The sequence below is a fragment of the Oryza sativa genome, chromosome 11 (genome assembly GCF_034140825.1).
Source record: "Oryza sativa Japonica Group chromosome 11, ASM3414082v1".
Taxonomy (NCBI): domain Eukaryota; kingdom Viridiplantae; phylum Streptophyta; class Magnoliopsida; order Poales; family Poaceae; genus Oryza; species Oryza sativa.
The window spans coordinates 29,810,603-29,834,645 of NC_089045.1; the positions used below are offsets into that span (position 1 = coordinate 29,810,603).

At 49.8% G+C, this 24,043-nt stretch overlaps 1 protein-coding gene and 1 non-coding gene across 2 annotated transcripts; one reads left to right on the plus strand and one right to left on the minus strand.

Moving 5' to 3' along the window:
* Nucleotides 1-22,962, plus strand: LOC107276951 (uncharacterized). Its single transcript, XM_015760891.3, has 5 exons — nt 1-442; nt 943-1,595; nt 20,882-20,909; nt 21,976-22,581; nt 22,897-22,962. The coding sequence occupies exons 1-5, from the start codon at nt 32-34 to the stop codon at nt 22,960-22,962; spliced, it is 1,764 nt and encodes a 587-aa protein (XP_015616377.2). The 5' UTR covers nt 1-31.
* LOC112937245 (small nucleolar RNA Z247) lies at nt 9,645-9,783 on the minus strand. Its single transcript, XR_003239760.1, has one exon. It is a non-coding gene; the product is annotated as a small nucleolar RNA Z247 (small nucleolar RNA).
* Nucleotides 22,963-24,043: the final 1,081 nt, after the last annotated feature.

Below are 24,043 nucleotides of genomic sequence, written 5' to 3' on the forward strand. Positions count from 1 at the left end.
TGCAGATCCAGTGAAAGTGAGCACCACAACCATGTTCCCCACAATCCCACGAGACCACACGAACAAGGACTTTCGGGTGTTACTGCGCGTCGAGGCACCACCAATGGCAGATCTCAAGGGCCATGTCCCCATAGACGTCGTCGAGGTGCTCGATGTCAGCGGCAGCATGGGTGATCCGGCAATGGCTTCCTCCGACTTCAAGAAGAACAAGCCCCCGTCGAGGCTGGATGTGCTGAAGGACGCCATGAAGTTCATCATCAGGAAACTTGAAGACGGAGATCGTCTCTCCATCGTGGCGTTTAACGATCGACCTGTCAAAGAATATAGCACTGGTTTATTGGACATCTCCGGTAATGGTCGGAGAATTGCTGAAAAGAAAGTTGACTGGCTCGAGGGCCGCGGAGGCACTGCACTTATGCCAGCCCTGGAGGAGGCCATCAGGGTATGCATATACTCCCTCCCTTCGTCCTAAATTATGGTGTGTCCTTTTTTTAAGGAACATCAAACTCGATAACTTTAATCATACTAAACCGTATATATGCTACTACGTATTATATATCTTATATCACTAGATTTATATATTAAAATATTTTCATGTGACGTTAATTTTATATTTGTTAGGAACATAAAATAGGATAAATTAATGGTCAAAGTACATTGTTAAAAAACGTGTAAAAAATATATGTCTTATAATTTGAGACGAAGGAAGTATACTACCTCCATTCGTTTTTCTTTGGATAATTTTACCATCATCGAAAATATACCGGCCAGACGGCCAGTAGGTTTTATTGTAAAACTTGGCACCTTCGGTCTCTATATATCACGGGAACCGTAAAATTTATCTTCTTCTTTACTCGACGTTTTGAACATTGTCACAGTGATAAATCTCTTGATTTAATTGAAGGATTAAACTAACAATCTGATCAATCTAATCATTCACAGGTATTGGATTGTCGGCCCGGTGACAGCCGGAACCGCGTAGGGTTCATTCTCCTCCTGACGGACGGCGACGACACGAGCGGGTTCAGGTGGAGCCGTGACGTCATCAATGGCGCCGTCGGCAAGTACCCCGTGCACACCTTCGGCTTGGGCGCGGCGCACAGCTCGGAGGCGCTGCTCTACATCGCGCAAGAATCGCGCGGCACCTACTCCTTCGTCGACGATGAGAACATGGACAAGATCGCCGGCGCCCTCGCCGTGTGCCTCGGCGGGCTCAAGACCGTCGCCGCTGTCGACACGCGCGTCAGTGTCAGGGTCGCCGAGCTAAGCGGCGCGCGGATAGAGCGCATCGACTCCGGCGGCTACGAGAGCCGCGTCGCGTGCGGCGGGGCGTCCGGTGAGGTCGTCGTCGGCGTCCTCTACGCCGGCGAGGTGAAGAGCTTCATCATCCATCTGCACCTGCCTGCTGCGTCGGTGTCATCTTTGGAGTGCGGCTACTGCGACGCCGCAACCGTCTGTGACCACCACGGCCACCATTGTCATCGTCGTCACGAGCAGCGGCTGCTCGACGTCGGCTACTCCTACCGCCGCGCCCCGGATGCCGCAGCGATATCCATCGTTGGGCGTGGTGTGTTCGTCCAAAGGCCGGAGGAGGTGTGAAAGGAAACTCAATCTAGAGGTAACGTCGTCGGTGCGACGGTTCGTGTTAATTCAGCACATAATCGTGCGATCATTTACAGAAATATATGCGTCATGGATGGGAGGAACCGGATCTCCTATACATGCTCTAACAACCTTATCAGGTTAACAAACTACCGGCCTCCTCATCTTGTGCATACAGAGATTACGGGAGATTGCATTATCTTTAACACTCTCCCTCAATCTAAACAATCTATGTTGAGATTGCTCTTGAACACTTCGAATGGCCTGACAGTCAATGACTTTGTGAAACCATATGCTATTTGATCCTTGGATGAAATATATTCTATCTCAAGTAGCTTTCTAGAAACTCTTTCTCGAACAATGTAATAGTCAACTTCTATATGTTTAGTACGAGCATGAAACATAGGATTTACAGAAAGATACTTAGCTCCAACATTGTCACACCAGACCTTTGCAGCCTTTGGCGTTTCTATGCCAATCTCATACAGCAAAGTTTGGAGCCACATGATTTCAGCTTTTGTATCAGCCAATGCCTTGTACTCTGCTTCTGTACTTGATCTTGACACTGTTGTTTGCTTTCTTGCACTCCATGACACTAGGTTAGAGCCAAGAAAGACTGCAAATCCTCCAGTAGATCGCCTGTCATCCAAACATCCTGCCCAGTCTGCATCACAAAAACCACTAACAAGCAAAGAGGAGGATTTACTGATTCTTAGTCCACAATTCACTGTATACTTAAGATATCTTAAGATCCTCTTGACTACTGTCCAGTGAACTGTAGTTGGAGAATGTAAAAACTGGCATACCTTATTTACTGAGAATGAAATATCTGGTCTAGTAAGAGTCAGATATGGTAAGGCTCCAACTATACTCCTGTACTGTGTTGTATCTTTTTGTCCTAGCAAAGTGCCTTCATGAACTAACAATTTTTCTGATGCTAGCAAAGGAGTACTTACTGGTTTACAGTCCTGCATTCCTACACGCCGAAGAATATCAGATGCATATTTTTCCTGTGTCAGCATTATCCCATCACTTGTCTTGTTTACTTCTATGCCTAGGAAGTAATGTAACTCTTCTAGATCCTTTAAGGCAAACTCCTTGGTGAGATCCTGCAGCAATGCTGTTGTGGCACTAGAAGTAGAACTAGCTACTATGATATCATCAATATAAATGAGCACAAAGACAGTTACAGGTCCTTACTATAGAAAAAGAGAGATGTATCTGCCTTTGAGGATATAAAACCAAGTTCATGCAGTTTTGTACTTAACCTTGAGTACCAAGCTCTGGGAGCTTGTTTTAAACCATATAAAACCTTATCTAACTTGCATATATGGTTTGGAAATTTAGGATCTTCATACCCTGGAGGTTGTTTCATATATACTTCCTCTTCAAGTACTCCATGAAAAAAAGCATTCTGGACATATAGTTGACGCAGGCTCCAACCTCTGGATACAACAATAGACAAAATAGTTCGAATAGTAGTAGCTTTGACTACAGGACAGAAGGTGTCCTCATAGTCTATTCCATACCTTTGTTTGAAGCCTTTGGCAACCAATCTAGCTTTATACCTGTCCAAGCTTCCGTCAGCCTTTCTTTTCACTTTGTATACCCACTTACAGTCAATGACATTCCTCCCTGCCTGTGGAGATACTAAGTGCCTTGTTTGATTTTTAATTAGTGCGTGATATTCTGCATTCATAGCTTCTTTCTAATTTTTATTAGTAAAAGCCTCATCTAAAGACTGTGGTTCACCAGATAAAGTAAAACCTGACTACTTAACATTACCATCTGTATATACCTTCTCTTTCGAATGCCACTCCGAAGACGAGTGTGTGGCCTCACTGGTCCTGGTCCCGTCAGTCCCTCGGGCGCTGCTGCATCAATCTGATATAAAATGGTGTCAGTCTCGGTTTGATTAGTACCTGATTCATTTCGTGTCCCATCAGCAGTGCGCCCCGCACTAGCATCTGACGCATGCACATGCGGCGACGTGGCAGATCCCGGCTGACTGGAGGCAGTACTAGTGCGAGCCGGAGACGGGGCTGTTTGGTTCCCAGCCACACTTTACCATTACTTGCCAACAAAAATTGCCACACTTTGTCTAAGGTGAGATGATTAAATTGTTAGCCACAACTTACTAAACCTAAGAGAATCTTGCCACACTTTTTTAAGCCATTGACACGTGGGACCTAATTTATTGGAGGGGAATCTTGCCACAACTGTGGCTACAACCAAACACCTGTCAAATTTGCCTAATCTTAGACGTGGCAAACTGTGGCAAAGTGTGCCTTGCAACCAAACACACTGTAGCGCCCGTTCCGTCGTGGCGCCTAGCGGGAAAATTATCTCTTAAAAACCCTAATTGCGAAATTTGTTTCTTTGCTTGTTGTCTAGTGTCCGTGCCATCTCAAGATCTCAATCCCCGATCTACCGTCGAGTTCAATTCCGAGTCCAAATCCTTCCAATCAAATTCCTCCGCAAAAGTCTATTTTTCCTCCCCCGAGGTCGAAGGGCCGAATCTCGCTCGGCCCATCTCTCTCTCCCCCGGCCCTCTCTTCCGGGCGCTCTCTCTCTCTCTTTCTCTCTCTTTTTCCCCGGCGCGCTCCCCCCCCGCTCGCTGCTCGCACGTGCGAGAGCCGCGCCGAGCGCCTCTCTCTCCGTTCCCCTCCGCTCCGCCCGCGCGCCGCGTGCGCGTGCGCGGGAGTCGCCCGCGCCGAGCGCCCCCCTCCTCTCGCGCGAGCTACCCGCTCGCAAAGCCGGTCGCGTGCGCGCGCCCGCGCGCCGTGTTCGCGTGCGCGCGCCCGCGCGGACGCCGCCCGTTGTTTCCCGCGCGCGCGTGCCGAGTGGCCGACCGCCTGGTCGCCGCCGCCGTCACCCTCTGCCGCGCCAGCCCGCGCCTGTCGCCTGTGTCGTCGCGCCGCTCCAAACCATCCCACCGTCATCGCCGTCGTCATCGCCCGGCCCCCGCCACTCCGCGCGCAAGCCGCCAAGGGACGGAGGCCGAGCTCTCCTTTCCCTCTGCCGCGTCGCCCCGCTCCCTTCTCCTTTTCCCGATTCGGCAAAGGGGCGAGCCCCCTTTCTCTCCCTCCTTTTCCCCTTTCCTCCCTTTTTCCCCTCTCGCCGGCGTCACCTCCTGTCGCCGCTTTGGACGCTAGCCGGAGCGCCAGCTCGCCGGTTTGACCGCCCATGTCGGTTCCTCTCTCCCAAACCGACATTGCCGCCCATTTAAACCCGTCTTCCCCCTCCCTTCTTTCCCTCTCCCATTCGCCTCCTCACCGTTACCGCCGCCCCCGTGCTCTGTCTCGCCTCCGCCGTCCTTCGCCGAGCGCCGGGAGAGCCGGTGCGTTCAAGGACGCGGAAGGGGACTTCGGCCGCGCCCTCTTCTTCCTCTTCCCCGGCCCGAGGCCGGAGAGATCACTCCCGCGCCATCGGCCTCTCGTCACAGCGCCCCTCCTCCGCACGGTAGTGCCTCTCTCCGTTCTTCCTCCTCGCTCCATCTCCTCCCCCTAGCTTTCGGTAGTAGCTTGAGTAGCCTCCCCGTAGTTAGCCGGCGCCACCCCGACCGTTGCCGTCGCTCGCCGTGTGCTCGCCGCCGTCGCTGCCCGAGCTCCGTAGCACCCGCTCGTCGCCGGCCTCGCTCGGCGTAGTTCCGCCCAATCCGACGCTAGCGGCGCGTTCCCGAAGCCGCGTAGATGCTCTTACCGCCGGGAATCGACCTCTCGTGACCTCGTCGCCGTTTCCCTCTTCTCCCGCCACCGGTTGCCGCCGCCGCAATCCGCCGCCGTCGAGCAACCTCCGGCGAATCCGAGCCGTTGGCTCGCCTCCCCTTGTCACGTGCAACCGCCCGGTGTGCTCGCTGTTGCCCATATCACCGTGGTTCGCTCCGCCGCTCGCCGCCGCCGCCCGCCGTCCATTCGCGGCCGGGTCATCGTCTACCTCCCGCCAGCCCACGTGGCCGCCACGTAGTCGCCACGTCGGCACCAGCTCAGCCTAGACCTGCGTCCACCACGGACCGCGCGCGTGCACCGCGTCCTTCCCCCGCCCGCGCGCATGAGCCACGTACTCCCTCCGCACGGTGAGCCGAGCCGCTGACAAGCGGGTCCCACCCGGGACCGCGCGTGGTGAGCCCGATCCACCGGACTCTCTCTCCTCCCTCCCGCGCGCGCGCGCGCTTGGGCCGTCTTGGGCCGGCCGGCCCGTTAAGCTCGGCCGAGCCGCTCCAATTCCCTTGGGCCGCGCCTTAGCCGCCCAAGGAAAAGTCTAATTTCCATCCCTCTGTTCTTTCTTTTCTTTTCTTTTTCAAAAAGGATTAAATCCTTTTCCTTTAGACCAAAAATCCAATAATCTTAGAAATTCCATATCTTCCCAACCGTAATTCCGTTTGACTCCGTTCAACTTCCAAAATTCCCCAAATCTCGAGATCTATCTAATGGCACGCTTAGAGGTCATTAATAGGGCTTTATTTTCGCCGTTTGTTGAGTTGTCCCGTTTCGCGTGTAGTTTCGGAGCCCGAAGACCCGCAGTGCGAGGATTTCGAGGATCAAGCTCCAGATCTCGAGCAAGGCAAGCCACCTTTGAACATCTTGAGCCAATATTTGAAATTTAATTATATTGCCTGCAAAATATTATGCATTGATAGGATCGCACTACATATTTTGTCCCATCTGCAAGACAGATTGGCGGACTTACCTAACTTGTTGCATTTGATCCTTCCATTGTTAATTGCCATACTATGTCCCCTTGTAACCACCCAGTTGCACCTCGATATTTGTGCACTCTGTGCGAGTATCGACGGTCGCCTTCAAACTTAAAATCTGAGTAACAACTTGGGTAAAACTGGAGTTTTACAAAAGACTTGGAAAACCCGACACCTGGGTCGGTGCTTGCGAACTAATTGAATTTCCAAAACCGCGGACCGGGGAACGTACCGGGTGTACGGTTTCCCGCTCTCGCACTTAAGGACCGATTCCTTGGAATTTCATCCAAACATAAGACGAGTACGACCACATGGGTGGAATGGGACACCCCTGGCTGAGTAACTAGCTTATCAGGGGAGCCTTGATGCCGAGAGACATGTGGATTCGCCGGGGTGGTGTCGGGGAGGACCCCTAGGCTTCCTGGCACAGTATGGTCTGAGACCTAACCTATTGTTGGTCTGGGACCCCTCTCGTCGGCATATGGTAAACCTGTATCGGCTTTCGAAATGCCTTGTCATGAAAGCTTGGAGGTCTCCCGACGTGGCTGATCCCCACGGGCTGGATGATCCGGGTTAGTAATGTCGTGTGGGTAAAGTGTACCCCCTCTGCAGAGGTTAACAAACTGTTCGAACAGCCGTGCCCACGGTCATGGGCGGATGTGAGGTGATTCCTAGCGTAGTTTTGTTTGACTACTGCTTGTGAAATTGCTATTGTGAAAATGGGTTCGATGTTTGAAAAATCAGCAGCTGACGGGATCAGCTAGGCCTGGGTGGCCGTTTGAAAAATTGTTGGCCCGGGTGGCCGTTTGAAAAGTTGTTGGCCCGGGTGGCCGTTTGAAAAGCTGTTGGCCGGGTGCCAACCCTGTTTCAAGAATCTAAAGACTGATACATTGCACATACTCCGACCGGACGAGACGCACTGTCTCATCCGTGTCGTTTGAGAAGCACTCACTTAGACTTTTTAGAAAAGAGTTCAAACAAAATCAATTACGAAAACAACAGCCTTTCCTTGAAGCCTGCATTAAACACATAATTCCCCTGACTTGCTGAGTACTCCCGTACTCACCCTTGCTCTATATAAATAATCCCCCCAGTTGCTGAAGAAGATGAAGCGGATCCTGCTGACGAGGAGTTCTTCCAGGAGCAAGCCGGCTACGATGAGTTTTAGGGTTTCGGCCTAGTTCCCAAGTCGCGCCTGTGATGATTGGTCCAAGTCCTGGCTTCCGCTTTCCTTTTGTAATGCGGTTGTGAGCTCGGGGTCTGTCCGCAGCCCAACATGACTGTACTTCTACTCTATAATAAAGAGACCTCTGTTGCTGTGATATTCTGTCTCCCTGTGATACCAGCACTGTTTCCTGGGACTGGTATCGAGTAACAGGTTAATTTAGAGCGTCACGGGCTAGTTCCGGTCAGGACTAGTTCGGGGCGTGACACACACCCGGAGATCCGGAGGCCGACGGCTGCTCCGACTGCTGCTGTTGCTGCGCTGAATGTTGCTGCTGCTGATTTTCTTCCTGCTCCTGATCAATTGCTTCATCCACCCAGCCATATGTACCTGAGACAATATTTTCTGCAGCAATTTCTCCAGGAACAGTATTAGTATGCAAATGAGACATATGATCAGTGCTTTGTTCTCCCCCTGAGTGGCTAAGAGGAAGAAGGGATGATGGTAACAAGGAAATTTCTGAGCGGAGGCGAGCACCAGAATTTTCATGTAGAGTGGAGAAAGAGAAAACATTTTCATCAAAGATTACATCACGAGAAATATAGACACGGCCAGTAGACACATCAAGGCACTTAAAACCTTTATGTAAGTGGCTATAGTCCAGAAAGACACATTGCTTAGAGCGAAATTGCAACTTGTGATTGTTATAAGGACGAAGGTTCGGCCAACAAGCACAACCAAACACTCTAAGAAGAGAATAATTGGGTAGTTGTTTAAATAGTCGTTCTAGAGGTGTCTCAAACTTGATGACTTTGTTGGGGGTCCTATTAATAAGATATGCCGCAGTATAAAATACTTCATCCCATAATTTTAAAGGCATAGATGCATGAGCTAGGAGGGCTAGTCCAACCTCAACAATATGCCTATGTTTGCGTTCAGCTGAGCTATTCTGTTGATGAGCATACGGACAAGAAACATGATGGGATATCCCAATTTTATCAAAAAATGAGTGAAGTTTTTGATACTCTCCACCCCAATCTTTCTGCATTGTGATAATCTTGTGTCCAAGGAGACGTTCAACAAGAGCTTGGAACTCATGAAATTTTTGGAACACATCGGATTTATGTTTAAGAGAATAAACCCATGTAAACTTACTAAAATCATCAATAAAACTGACATAGAATTTATTTCCTCCTACAGAACTAGGAGCAGTACCCCAAACATCTGAATAAACAAGTTCCAAAGGACGAGTGGATACACTAGTAGATCTAGAATAAGGTAATTGATGGCTTTTAGCCTTTTGACAAGCATCACATACAGACTCACTATGAGACTTCTGACATGGCAATTTATTCTGATTAACTACTCTTGAGACAATAGGAGTAGTTGGATGACTAAGACGACTATGCCATCTTGCAAAAGATGGTGCAACACTGCAGACATACTTAGCATCTTCGGAAGGAAAAGGATAGAGGCCCTTTCGACACCGCCCTTTAAGAATTATGTTCCTCATGGCTCGGTCCTTAACCAAAAAATATTTAGAGTGAATCTCAAGAAAGACATAATTATCTTCAGCAAGGCGAGATGCAGAAATAAGATTTTTTGTAGCATGAGGAACATGAAGAACATTCTTTAGATGTAATGTGTGATTATCAGGGGTATGAACTAAAGCATGACCAATATGTTTAATTTGCATACCCACACCATTAGCAGTGTGAATCTTCTCGGTCCCCTTGTACTTCTCTCTAACGGTGAGTTTGTCCAACTCACTCGTGATGTGATCAGTCGCCCCAGAATCAATGTACCAATTTGTGTCGACGGCGTAGGCGGCTTGAGCTGCAGCTGCTACATGTCTTTCATCAGGTACATAATTCTCATCAAAACGATGCCAACATTTAGCAGCGACATGCCCGCGCTTATAGCACACTTGACAGATGGGCCTCGGATCAACACGTTGCTGATTTCCTCGGTTGCGCGCAGGAGTGTAGCCACGGCCACGGCTGTTGCCGCCGCCGCCGTTGCCTCCAGGAAAGTTGGCGCCACCAGTAGGAGCACCGCGACCACGCCCAGGGCCGCCACCGCCGCCGCCGGAGAAGCCACCAGCGCGTGGGTTGAAGCCCCCACGGCCACGACTCGCTGCATGTGCAGATGCTGTGCCTTCTTGCCGGAGCTTTAGCCTGTTCTCAAAATTCAGGACTTGGGAATATACTTCCATTACAGAGATCGGTTCAGTTTTCATACCAATAGCAGAAACTACCGAATCAAATTCCCCATCTAGGCCATTTAGGATATAAGCAATAAAATCTTCCTCATCTAGACGCTTGCCAGTTGCAGCTACTTCATCAGCTAGGGCTTTCATCTTCCCAAAATACTCTGAAACAGACATGGTACCTTTCACCGTTGTTTGGAGAGCAAGTCGGGTGTTGAGGGAGCGCGCGCGTGTCTGGGAGGTGAACATACTCCCGATTGCACCCCATGCCTGGAGCGCCGATCTACAGTCGGCGATCTAGCCAAGAATCTCCCGTGAAAGAGATGAGAAGATGTAGCCGAGCAGTTGCTGATCTGCAGCGAACCACTTCTGGTACTCAGGATTCGCAACCTTTACAACCTTCTCTCCCTGCTTTTCATCGATCTCGGCAACAGGGACTGCGGTCTTGCCGTCAATATGCCCCTCAAGGCTTGCGCCGCGGACGGCCGCGAGCATCTGAGCCGACCATATCGCAAAATTTTGCTTGGCCAGCTTTTCGGTGATGATGAAGCCGAAGACGGGATTTGTGGATGCAGTGGGGGACGAACTAGCCATGCTAGGAAAGCTTTGATACCATGAAAGGAAACTCTATCTAGAGGTAACGTCGTCGGTACGACGGTTCGTGTTAATTCAGCACATAATCGTGCGATCATTTACAGATATATGTGCGTCATGGATGGGAGGAACCGGATCTCCTATACATGCTTGTCGAAACAAGATTTCGGCAATACTAAAAGGGGATGGCTATCAAGCTGGAAAAGTGAATGGGTTGAAAGACAAAGGATTTTATACAGGTTCAGGCCTTCTTAATAAGAAGTAATACCCTACTCCTGTCCGGGGTTTGATCCGCCGAGTGTATTATTGATCGTATGATCTGAGAGAAAAATCGTCGCCCCAAGAGGCATCCGGACCCCTCCTTATATAGGAGAAGGGGTCCGTATTACAAAGTATAGACTATATCCCTAACGGAATAGGTAGTTACAGATAAGATACAATCGTAACCGACTAGGATCTCAGGTATTTCCTTGATACATAAGTTTGGAATTTAACCCGAGTCCCTTTGAAGATATTCTATCTATACATGGTACCCCATATCTAGTCGGATACACATGCCGTGTGGGTATAGGGTATCCATAATCTCCACAGTAGCCTCTGAGACCTTTACAGTCGACGAGATAGTCTTCTCTTGTAATTCAAAACAACAATCCGAGTGCCTCAACTTCCTCTGGCTTGGTCTCCCGAGTAGTGAAATCAAAGACTGTGAAGGGCTGAAAAATAAAAAAATCAGGTGCATCAACTAGATGCACCTAATTAGGTGTAGCCCCCGACTATGTGATTAGTTAAATAAAAACTAAACATATAGTCAAAGCGCATCAAAACATCCACCCGAGTAGTTTTACAACCAAATCTCTCAATGAATTATATGGCTAAGCATATGCAGCATCTGATAAACCTTCCGCCGACTGCTTTTAGCCTTAATACACCAAAAAAGAAGATATAAAGAGGCCCGAGTGAGAAACACTCTAAAGGTCTATAAATAAACACATATGATAAAATTCCAAGTAAAAACTCTCAAAAAGATCCATCAAATGTGGTATAAAGCATGACAAACGATGAGTCTAAATAGCCTAAGCTATGACTCATGCCATGATTAAAATAAGCATATAACATGCTGAGAGAATGACCATTTAAAACTAGTCATCTCAATAAGACCCGAACAGCTTTGTAGCCTAAAAAGCCAACAAAATTAGTATAACACTTTTTTGTCGGGCACCTTTTTATTTGCATTGTAGTAATTCCTAAGAATTATCTAACTGCGTCAAAAAGGATTTTAACAGCATCGGACTATTCTGTCGTGAGCAACTTTTGCCAAAGCAAAAATACATGCCTAAATCCCTAAGAATCACAACTAGCCAAGCTGATAATGAAATTGGGCTGAAAGCAATGTTTGGGTCCAGGCCCATTAGCACCTCCCGATACCCTAGCGAAATGAACGCTAAAACAGAGCGCCGCTTCGTCTTCCCCGCCGAAACTTTCGCCACTTTCCCCATCTTCTGCTACAGTACAAAGCTGCGCCGACGAAAGTTAGGGTTCGCAAATTCCCTCCGATCCATTCGCCAGATCTTTCACAAAAATCTTCCGTGCGACCACCGCATCTGTCTCCCTCCCATTCCCGGCCATTTCTCGAACCAAATCGCATCATCCAATTCACACCCATGGCGGAGGAGAGAGAGAGAGCTTCGAGAGCCAGTGGGCGCCCTCCGATGTGACGGAGGAAAACTTGAAGGAAATGGTGGCGCACGGTGTTCTTCCGGCGAAGGAAATCATCGGGTGGCGTCCGGCGTGCGGCGAAGCATTTCCAACCCCTAACACACATGAAGTCGTGGTATTTTCTCACTTCTTCTACGGTGGATTTTCTCTTCCAACCTCAAGATTTTTTCGGGGGATTTTGGAGTTTTATAGGATCAGTTTGCATCACCTAAACCTCAATTCCATAGTCCATATTGCCAATTTTGTCCATGCTTGCGAGGCTTTTTTGGGTATTAGACCGCATTTTGCCCTATTACGTCATATCTTCTTCCTCAAGCTCCAACCGAACAAGAGCAAACCGTGCGTTGTCGGGGGAGCCGGTTTTCAATTAAGGGGAACCTTGAGCCAAAAATACTTCTCCATGCCCTTCAAGACCTCGAACAAGGGTTGGCACGCAAACTGGTTCTACGTACAAAATCCTGAGCCAGCACTTCCCGAGTACTCGTGCCTTCCTCCAACGTACCAAGACACATGGAATTCGCTTCCTATGGGAGATGAAGCTGCCCAGGCGCTCATCCTGTTGGAGCGCATGCTGAAACTCAAGGAGCAAGGTCTACAAGGAGAACAGATCACTCGACACTTCATCAAGAGCCGACTGGCGCCAATCAAGGAAAGGTCTCGCACTGCTTTTGAATTTGACGGCAAAAACGATCCCAACCGTGAAGATCCGGAGTCCCTTGAGTTCAAGATCATGAAGGAGAAGATGTACAAGATCTTTTCAACCGACATTGTGGTCAGCTACTCGCACCTGCTGCCAGTGATACCATATAACGCCTTTAACCCTCCTCCAGCGGTATGTATCAAATATTCCAGCTTCCTTTTCGATATCTTTTTTATCTTTTGTGGTGTTGGCTGAGAACTTGAAATACCATGCATAGGAATTTTCCCTGATGAAATATGATCCTCCAACTGCTCAACGCCGCTCTCCTCGCCGACACACTAGTCAAGCAAGTGGCAGTCCAAAAATCCAGCTGACTGCCCAGCCGAGCAATCTGAAGCCAGACGTCCAGTCAGGCTCTCGGAAAAGAAAACTAGTCTTAGCGATGACGAGGGTGACAACGTGGGAAAAGCCAGCAGCAAAGAGGCGATTGAAAAGCAACCAAAGCAGGCTAACCCGAAGAAGAAAACATCCAGTCGCCCCATGCCAAAAATCAGGAAGTCCTCCAGGTACAAATCATTTGTCCATTTCTCTTGTATCGCTGGTAATCCACTTATTGAAGTAGCACTGATAGCATATCTAAAATTTGTAGGAAGCCATCTGACATAGATCCTTCTGGAAAAGACCCTGAGCCGACTGACACGGAGACTGGTCCCTCTAAGGAAACCGGACCGACCGCCGAAGATCGCCCGGGTGATAATCAACCAGCAACCGACAATGTAGAGACCAGCAACGAGCCCCCGACTGGAAACCAGTTGGCCGAAGCTGGAGTCGGTGCTGATCAGGAGCCCCCAACTGGTAGTCGGCCGAAGCTGAGGCCAACGTTGATCAGGAGCCCCCAACTGGCAATCAGTCGGGTACGGAGCAAAATAAAGATGTCCCAGAAGCAGAGGCAAAAACTAGCAGCCCTCCTCCAAAAAACACCAACACCGATCCGGAGTTCGGTTCATCCGACAAGGTGCAAGGGTCTGCTCGTCCTCAACCGAGAATCATAACAGGTAATCAGTACTCCCTAATTCATTTTGCCTTCGAAGAACTCCTTTCTATTGCTTGACCACTATCTATGTATAAATAAAGGTCCAATGATTGGCGACGAAGAAGAAATCCTCCGGATTCAATCAGCTGAAGATTCTCGCCCACCCATTCTGGTTAAGTGGTGGGATGATGAAAAGCAACCGCAAGGGATTGTAATAAATAAACAGAAACAAGACGAGGAAGTATCCCTGCTCGCAAAAACGCTTAATCAGGCCACTCATCTCGTAAATGTACGTTTTTTGCATATTGCCATGTTCACCCTGTCGGCTATTTTGCTAGACTGATCCAATCCTGTGACGCAGAGAATCCATCTTCGAAATGAAGCCAAGACTGCGGCCCTCGAGAAACTTGTTCCCCACCTTGGAACCCTGGAAACGACCAGAGCCCAACTCCACGAGACCAAGGAGCTGGCCAGGAAGACCGAACATGATCTGAGGAACCGAATCGCCGAGCTCCAAGACTCCAATTTTGAACTGAGTGGTTCATCCAAAGGTAACCTTTATAACTGTTCGACTTGTTTCAAGCTGGTATCTGTATGTGATTAACCAACGGAGAATATAACAGTGCAAGCGGTCAAGATCACTGAGCTAGAAAAGCGAATCAAAGCTCTGGAAAAGGACAAGGGCAAATTGACCAAGCAGAGGGACTCGGCTCTGAAAGACGTCGAAGGTACTTGTAGCTAGAATTCCAAAAACCACTCTTATCTTCATGCCCTCTCGCTTACGTGAGTCTTACTCGTACAGATCGCAAAATCAAATCCCAGGCTTAATTCGATGTCTTAGTCAACAAAATCAAGAGGCTTGAAGGAGCTAGAGATGAAGTCGCCAATGCTGCTACACCACTCGTCCAAGCCATGTTTTTCAATAGTAATGGTCCGAGCTCATTTAATGCTGCCGAAATCTTTGACAAGCTGAGAATCGCTCCGGATACATATTTTAAGAACATCAAGGAGGCTGGAAGTATGGGTGTGAGCCTTGCATTGGCGATGACCAAGTCCTTGTACCCGAAGATCGACATTGATGCTGTTGACAGCTTTGCAGACGAGATAAGTGAAGAAGCTGCCCTTGACCTCATCAATGATGCGCAAAAAGCTGCCGATAAGATAGCCACTGATGTTGTTGAGAGATTCCAGGACAACGACCTCAGGCCGACTGGATCTAATAATTCTGACGATGAAAAGACTGAAACTGATTAATATTGTATTTTTTCAATGATGATGATGGAGGCACAATTTGTACAATACTGATGAATTTATGCTGTTCTTGATGATTCAAACTTAGCTCCTGATTTCTTAAAAGTTTTTGTCAAACCTTATTGAGCCTAGAACCTGCAAAAATAGTTAAAACTTTCAGTCCTCATTGACTAAGCCAAAAAATCAAACAAGGCAATGATAAATCGAGTAAGCAAATTGAATTGATAAGAATCACACTCCATTATTATTGTAGTAGCCCCCGACCGATAACTCAAGGAGTAACTTGATGTTAGCAGTCAGAGAGGAAAATACAAAAGTAATGCCTACGCATAAAAGCGACAGAGATGCTCAATATTCCAAGAGTTGTCAACATGAGTACCGTCCTCACGCTTGAGTCGATAAGAGCCTGGCCGAGTAACTTCAGAGATTATGAACGGTCCTTCCCACAAGGGAGATAACTTGTGCCGATCGCGTGTAGTTTGAATTTTTCTCAAAACCAGGTCTCTGACTAAGAAGGCTCATGATCGAACATTGCGGTTGTGATAACGTCGCACCCCTTGTAAATACCGAGCCAACTAGATTAAAGTTGCTTCACATGCTTCCTCTAGTTGGTTAAGATCATCCACTCGGTCTTCTCCGTAGCGCTCCTCCCTGAAGTTACGAAATCGTAAGGATTCAAATTCCACCTCACTTGGCAGCTGCTTCCGCACCGTAGACCAGGAAGAACAGTGACTGGCCAGTAGCCCGACTGGGTGTGGTGCGCAGAGACCAAAGTACAGACGACAGCTGTTCTACCCATTTGCCAGCATAGGGATGCAGTCGGTCGAAGACTCGTGCTTTTATTCCTTGAAGTACCATACCATTGGCGCGTTCAACTTGTCCATTGCTCATAGGATGCGCTACGGAAGCGTAACAAATTTTGATGCCAAAGTCTTCACAGAAATCTTTAAATACTCCACCAGTGAATTAAGTGCCGTTATCAGTAATTATCCGATTGGGTACCCGGAACCAGTGCACAATGTTGATGAAGAAATCTCTAGCCTTGTCTGCTGTGATTGTGATGACTGGTTTGGCTTCGATCCACTTGGAGAGTTTATCAACCGCTACAAAGAGATGAGTATAACCACCGATAGCTTTCTTGAATGGGCCGACCATGTCGAGCCCCCAAACCGCAAACGGCCAAGATAATGGAATGGTTTGCAACTCCTGAGCTGGTAGATGAGTTTGTCGGGCGAAGAATTGACAACCTTCACATGTTCACACAATTTTGTCGGCGTCGGACACAGCTGTGGGCTAGAAAAAACCCTGCCGATAGGCCTTGCCAACAATGGTTCGTGCGGCAGCGTGATTGCCACAGATGCCTGAATGTATGTCTCTTAGCAACTGTCTTCCTTCTTCTAAAGACACACAGCGTTGCAGAATCCCTGATGGACTTTTCTTGTATAGCTCGGTCTCATGTACAACATATAGTTTACTGCGTCTGGAGATCCGCTCAGCTTCATCTTTATCTTGAGGAAGTTCTTGTTTGGTTAAAAATTTGATGAGGGGCTCTCTCCAATCGGCTTCAATCATACTTACTTCTTGAGCATCCATAGCCTCGACTGTTTCTTTCCTTAATATGGTTGGCTCATAAAGATGCTCGACGAACACGTCGGAAGGAGCTGCTTCTCGCTTTGAACCAAAATTAGCCAATCTGTCGGCTGCCTCATTATTATGCCGAAGGACATGGGTTAGCTCAAGACCGTTGAACTTATCTTCTAACTTGCGTACCTCCTGCCGATAGGCGGTCATATTCTTAACAAGGTAGGACCACTCTTTCATGACCTGGTTGACAACCAGCTGAGAATCTCCACACACTATCAAACGCCGAATTCCCAAGGAGATTGCAATCCTTAATCCATGAAGAAGCGCCTCATATCCGCCACGTTATGGGACGCAGAAAAATGTATCCACAACACGTAGCTCAGTCTTTCTCCAGTCGGGGAAATCAGAACAACTCCTGCTTCGGTGCCTGAGAGCCTCTTCGACCCGTCAAAATGCATAGTCCAATACTCCATTTTCTCCACAGGTGTGTCTTCCTGGCACTCGGTCCACTCGGCGACAAAATCTGCTAGAGCTTGGGACTTGATCGAAGTCCGCGGCTTGAAAGATAGATCCAAAGACATCAACTCTAAGGCCCACTTTGCGATCCGCCCATTTGCTTCGCGGTTATGAAGTATATCCCTGAGTGGAAACGACATAACCACCGTAACCGAGTGACCTTGGAAGTAGTGAGATAACTTCCTGATGGTAATCAAGACTCCATATAACAACTTTTGGACCTGAGGATATCTTGTCTTGGAGTCAGCTAAATCCTCGCTGACGAAATAGATTGGTCGTTGGACTTTTTGAACATGGCCTTCTTCCTCACGCTCAACAACCAGGACCGTGCTTACAACCTGGGAAGTTGCCAACACATATAACAACAGCGGCTCTTGCGGATGTGATGAAGCTAAGACCGGTGGAGTAGTGAGAAGTTTCTTGAAGTCTTCAAAGGCTTTTTGTGCTTTGGGTCCCCACTGAAAATTATCGGTTTTCTTTAGCAGCTTGAAAAAGGGCATCCCCCGCTCGCCGAGTCGTGAGACAAACCGGCTGAGCGCCGCCATGCCCTCGGTTAGCTTTTGAACGTCTTTCCGGGAGCTTGGCGGTTTCATGTTGAGGATGGCGTAGATTTTCTCCGGGTTGGCTTGTATGCCCCTATGGGATACCATAAAGCCAAGCAGCTTCCCTAATGGTACTCCGAAGATACATTTTTCAGGGTTTAATTTCATCCTGAAGGCGCGGATGATTGCAAAGGTTTCTTCTAGATCCTCAATCAAATCGTCCTTCTGCTTGGTCTTGACAACCACATCATCGACATAAGCTTCTACGTTGCGACTAATCTGAGTTGAAAAGCATCTCTGGATCATGCGTTGATATGTCGCTCCTACGTTCTTCAATCCAAAAGACATGGTGATATAGCAGTAGGCCCCGAAGGGCGTGATGAATGAAGTCTTTAAGCAGTCGGAATCCTTCAGTCGGATCTGATGATATCCTGAGTAGCAATCCAAAAAACTGAGTAGTTCGCAGCCGGCGGTTGAGTCGACTACCTGGTCAATGCAAGGCAACCCGAATTGATCTTTGGGGCAAGATTTGTTGAGGTCGGTGTAATCGACACACATGTGCCATTGTCCCGTTTTCTTCCGAACCAGGACCGGGTTTGCCAGCCAGTCGGGATGTAGGACTTCTTTGATGAAGCCTGCTGCTAATAGCTTGGTTAATTCCTCCTTGATTGCATCCTTCCTGTCCTGTGCGAAGCGGCAGAGTCGTTGCTTGATAGGTTTAGCGTCTTCCTTAACATGTAAAGAGTGCTCAATCACCTATCTAGGAATACCGGGCATATCAGATGGTTTCTATGTGAAGATATCTTTATTATTTTGAGGAAAGGTGATGAGCGCGCTTTCCTATTTACAATCTAACTCAGCGCCTATCACAGCAGTCTTAGTGGGATCAGAGGGGTCTAGAGGAATTTTCTTGGTCTTGACATCGCCTTCTCCGCTCTTAGTCATCTTGGTCGCAGGCACTTCTCCTTCGGTTGATGTAGATGCAGCCAGTCAGACTTCCTCTCGGGCGAGTGTAATCTCGCGGGTCTGGGCCATCTCGCAGCTTTCCTTGTCACAAGTGACGGCTTGCTTGATGTTGCTCCGCATGGATATGACTCCTCGAGGACCTGGCATCTTCATCATCATGTAGCTATAGTGTGGGACAGCCATGAACTTGGCTAATGCCGGGCGCCCAAGAATAGCATGGTATGCTGTCTCGAAATCAGCGACTTCGAAGCAGATGTTCTCTGTGCGAAAGTTCTCCCGAGTGCCGAAAGTGACCGGCAGAGTGATCTGGCCGAGTGGAGTAGAAGATAGCCCGGGGATGACTCCGTGAAAGGGCGCATTACTCGGCTTTAATTCCGCACGAGGATTTGCATGTCGTCTAGGGTTTTGGTGAAAAGGATGTTGAGTGCGCTGCCACCATCGATGAGAGATCTTCGGAGCTTGACGTTGCAAACCACTGGGTCTAGTACCAGGGGGTACCGCCCCGGGTGGACCACTCGGTCAGGATGATCCGAGCGGTCAAACTTGATAGCTGTTTCTGACCACCGAAGATATTAAGGTGTGTCAGGTAGAACAGCATTAATCTCCTATTCAGTCAGCTTTTGCTTTCGCTTGGATTCGTAAGCTAGGGGTCCACCAAAGATATCATTGAGTTCCTTGCGAGAGTCTTGGAAACCAGTCGGGGCATCGTCTTCATCATCCTTCTTCTTCGACGTGCTTTGATCTCCGTCAGTCGGCTTGCGTGCGCTCTTGGTGTATTGCTCTGCGAACTGTTTGTAGACGAAGCAATCCTTGGCCACATGATTTGAATTTGGATGATGTGGACACTGAGAGTTCATGATCTTGTCGAAGGTATTGACTCGCGAATGCTGTCGGGAGGACGGTGTAGTAGTCGCCACAAGTTCCTCGGGCTTACGCTTGCGGTCCTTGTGATTGGTACTTCCACTCCCCCCTGCTGTCAGCGTGTCTTTCTTCGGCTTCCTAGTGGTGCCCGACTGTTTGGAGGCGGTGACGGCATCTTCAGCTTTTGTGTACTCATTGGCTTTTTCAAACATCTGCTTGACCGTCCTGGGAGGCTTGCGACCGAACTTGCCGACTAAGAGATCATGATGAATGCCTTTGGTGAAGGCGGCGATGATGACATCGTCGGTGATGTTGGAGATCTTGTTGCGTTGCTCGGAAAAACGTCGGATGTAATCTCGAAGAGATTCCCCGGACTTCTGAACAACGTTGTAGAGATCAAATTGGGTGCTAGGCGTTCAAAAGTACCCTGGAAGTTGGCGATGAAGTGGTCACGAAGCTCGGCCCAAGATCCGATTGTGCCACGGGGTAACCCGTGAAGCCAGGACCGGGCGGAGTCCGCTAGAGCCACGGGCAGATAGTTTGCCATGGCTTTGCTGTCTCCTCCTGCTGCATGGATAGCGAGATTGTAGACGGTGAGCCAAGATTCAAGGTTTGTGGTGCCGTCGTATTTCTCGATTCTAGTCGTCTTGAAGCCGGCTGGCCAATCCACTCGACGCAGATCGCTTGTGAAGGCAGCAACTCCATCTACGTCGTCATCGTAACGATCTAGTGAATGGTGGGGGATGTGACCTCTTGCCGCGTGGCGCTGGTTGATAGTTTCGCGAAGATCGACGGGACGCCTGCGATGTGGGGAGTGGGGACGTTCAGCCCGACGCTCCTTGTGTCGGTCAGGAGGCGAGTGAACAGATCTTTCGCCATGATCCCTGCTCCTGCGACTGGATCCCGCACCGGCGACGCTGAGGCTTGGTTGGTGGTAATCTTGAGGTTGAAGAGGCGGAACTCGGCCGCTAGTCGGCGTGCGGACGCTCGCGGAGTTAACCGGGACCGAAGCGGCGATCATGGTCTTGGTCTGGTTCAGGATGTTGACGACGTGATTGGTCTGATTGAGTGCATCTTCTTTGAGGAGGGTGTCAAGGAGGGTGATCGCTGCAACCGCGTTTTGCTGGGTGGTGCGGAAAACTGCGGTCCCCTCAACGTCCTGCTGCCCGATGAGTTCCCGTGCTCGTCGCTCGGCATCCAAGGCGCGCTGCCGCCGGTCCTCAGCCTCCTTCGCAGCCCGTTCGCGCTCCTGTTGCTCACGCTGCAGCCGTTCTCGCTCTTGTGCTTGGCGCTCCTCCTCCAGTCGGCGACGTTCGGCTTCTTGTCGCACACGTTGTTCTTCTGCTTCTCGGGCTTGACGTTGTTCTTCCATCTCGTTATCGGCCATGAAGATGCCGAAGTAGAGGGGCGTGTAGTTATCTTCATAGCTTTCGTCGAAGTCGTCGAGGCTGCGGTGGTCGTAGTGGTAGCCGAAGTCGTCGTATTCCCCAATCTCCGTTGGTCGAGAGTTGACGCCGAGGGAGCTGAGGTAGCCGTCCAATTGTTCCGTCGAAACCGTGCCGAGAGGCTAGATGATGACGCCAACTTCCCTGGAACCAGACTGGATCGGGGCCGAGGCCGGATCCCGCCTAGGCCTACGGGAAGAGGGCGTCCTTGCGGCGAACACAGCAGCCAAGTCGTTGGGAAGTTTCATCAGGATTGGGGGGTAATTTCCATCGTCTTGATCAGGTCGTGTTGGAGTAGATTGGATCTCGTCCGAGTGGTTTGGGGCCAACTCGGTTGAGATGATTTTGGGGTAGATCTCTGCTGCGTTCGGGATACCGAACAGGGCTGAGACCTAGCCTCTTCCTAACTGGTTCGAATCCGAGTCGAGGAGAGAGATTTTGCCGAAGTCGTTGGTGATAAAGTCGAGGCTGCCGAACCGGAACGCCTGTCCGGGAGGGAAGACAAAGTCGTCGATGCCGAAGACGAAACCCATGGCACTAGACGGCGAAAAAACTTGACGCTACCCCTACCTGATGCGCCAACTGTCGAAACAAGATTTCGGCAATACTAAAAGGGGGTGGCTATGAAGTTGGAAAAGTGGATGGGTTGAAAGACAAAGGATTTTATACAGGTTCAGGCCTTTTTAATAAGAAGTAATACCCTACTCCTGTCGGTTCAGGCCTTCTTAATACGAAGTAATACCCTACTCCTGTCCGGGGTTTGATCCGCCCAGTGTATTATTGATCGTATGATCTGAGAGAAAAATCGTCGCCCCAAGAGTCATCCGCACCCCTCCTTATATAGGGGAAGGGGTCCGTATTACAAAGTATAGACCATATCCCTAATGGAATAGGTAGTTACAGATAAGATACAATCGTAACCGACTAGAATCTCGGGTATTTCCTTGATACATAAGTTTGGAATTTAACCCGAATCCCTTTGAAGATATTCTATCTATACATGGTGCCCCATACTCAGTCGGATACACATGCCGTATGGGTATGGGGTATCCATAATCTCCACAATGCTCTAACAACCTTATCAGGTTAACAAACTACCGGCTTTCTCGTCTTGTGCATACAGAGATTACAGGAGATTGCATTATCTCTAACAAGGTGCTCCTCCTCTCGACGTCGTCCATGGTGCTGCAACACATCGTCCGGTTCGAGCTGCTGGAGATCGTGGCCGGCTTCGTCGAGAGCGAGATCATCATCTTGGAGAAGAAAACGACGACGACGACGACGGAGCAGCTGCAGCGTAAGTGGGAGGAGGTCCGGCGAGCCTGGCAGGTCTTGGGCGTCGTCGAGCTGGACGGCATGGAGAAGGAGGTGGACGCCATGGTGAGCAGCCTGAGCAGGGGACTGGCCTACGTCAGCTCGTGGGTGTCGAGCCACCAGATGCAGCGCGCCACCGCCATGGGCTCGCCGGAGAAGGTGGCGGCGGAGTTCATGACGCCGGCGATGGTGAGCATGGTGGAGGAGGCGCGGAGGCTGCTGCCGCCGACAGCGGCGAAGAAGAACCCCGGGTTCGGGTGCGACGATGATGTGCAGGACATGATCGGGCAGCGGCTGGAGCTGTGGTCGAAGGTGAGGCGGGAGGTGCCGCTGATGTACGAGGCGTCGGCGTCGGCGGAGGAGGAGGAGCAGCAGCAGGTGACCGCCGTGTTCCGGGAGGCGTCGCTGGAGGCCATCGACCGCGCCATGCACCGCGACGTGTACCTGGTACGTATTTGCATATGCTCCCTCCATTTCGGTGTTGACTTTTTAAAATATGTTTGACTGTTCGTTTAATTCAAAAAATTTAAGTAATTATTAATTCTTTTCCTATCATTTAATTTATTGTTAAATACATTTATATGTATATATATAGTTTTATATATTTCATAAAATTTTTTTAATAAGACGAACGGTTAAACATGTGCTAAAAAGTTAACGGTGTTAAATATTTAGAAACGGAGGGAGTATATATATACTGGTTATCATCAGCAACCAAGCAGGCAGCTTTGATCATCTGATGGATGGATATGGTGGATGCAGGCCGTGGTGCACGCGAGCAACCGGAAGCGATGCGACGGCCACCGCGATCCGGCGACGGGGAAGTAGCGGAATGAAGCAGTGCATTCACGTTGATCCTTGATTTTATCCTGTTTGTTTGCATTTGCTACTTGATTTGTTTTCTCCGCCGCTCACCTAATAATGAACCTCAACAATTCCGATCGACAGAAAGTATTCGGATCAGAAAGATTGAAAACAAACGATGTTTGGGCCCAACTAAGATGGGCCGCACATAAAACTTAGGGAAAAGTACACCGTAGGTCCCTCAACTTGTCATCGAGTTACAAAATCGTCCCCCAACCGCAAAACCAGATACCTGAGGTCCCTCAACTAACAAAACCGTTCGCTCGAGGTCCTCTAGCGGTTTTGAGCCCGGTTTTGTCTGACGTGGCGGGTGAGTCAGCGTGGGCCCCACATGGGCCCCGCCTATCAGTACGCCAGCTCATCTCTCTCCCCCTCTTCTCTCCTTCCTCATCTCTCTCTCGCTTCCCCCCTCTCTGCGAGGAGGTCCGGTGAGGACGACACAGGAGAAGGAGGCGGCAACGGCTGCGACTGCGACTTGAGAAAGGGAGAGGCGGTCGACGGCGAAGCGGGGTCGGTGCGGGCAGCGGACGGCGGGGAAGCAGCTGGCTAGCTGGGCGCAAGCGGCGGGCATAGGCGGCGGTGGGAGGAGCAGCGCGGGGCGGGCGGGGAGGAGCGGCGCATGGGCGGCGGTTCCTCGCACTCTCTGCCACCAGAGCCGCCAGCTTCTCCTGTGTGGGCGCTGACGTTGCCCGCCGCCGTCATCACCACGGCCGCAGGACACCGACACCGATGTGGAAGCGGTCCCCTTCGGCGATTGCGCCCGCTTCAGCTTCAATTCCAACCAGCGGAAGAGCCGCGGGTCGTGCCTCCGCGATGGCGCCTAGCTCGTCGGGAGGTCGAGGCAAGCCACCACCGCCAGACTCCCCAAGCTCCTGGGAGCTCACCGACAACGGTGACCGTCCCTCTTGCACGTTCCTTGGCGAGAAAATGGGGATGGCCGGTCAAGCTCGGTGACGACGCCGCCCGCGGCCGCGCGCACCGGCCTGCTTGCCCTCCTCCCCACAGCGTCGCCCGTTGCCGTCCTGAGAAAACAGATAGAGAGAGA

What these genes read in the sequence shown, in the direction of transcription:
- LOC107276951 (XM_015760891.3), top strand. Translation starts at nt 32, where the DNA reads ATGTTCCCCACAATCCCACGAGACCACACGAACAAGGACTTTCGGGTG. An exon ending in CCCTGGAGGAGGCCATCAGG is followed by an intron (nt 443 to 942) that starts GTATGCATATAC and finishes AATCATTCACAG; the next exon opens with GTATTGGATTGTCGGCCCGG. An exon ending in GTCCAAAGGCCGGAGGAGGT is followed by an intron (nt 1,596 to 20,881) that starts GTGAAAGGAAAC and finishes CCGTTGGTCGAG; the next exon opens with AGTTGACGCCGAGGGAGCTG.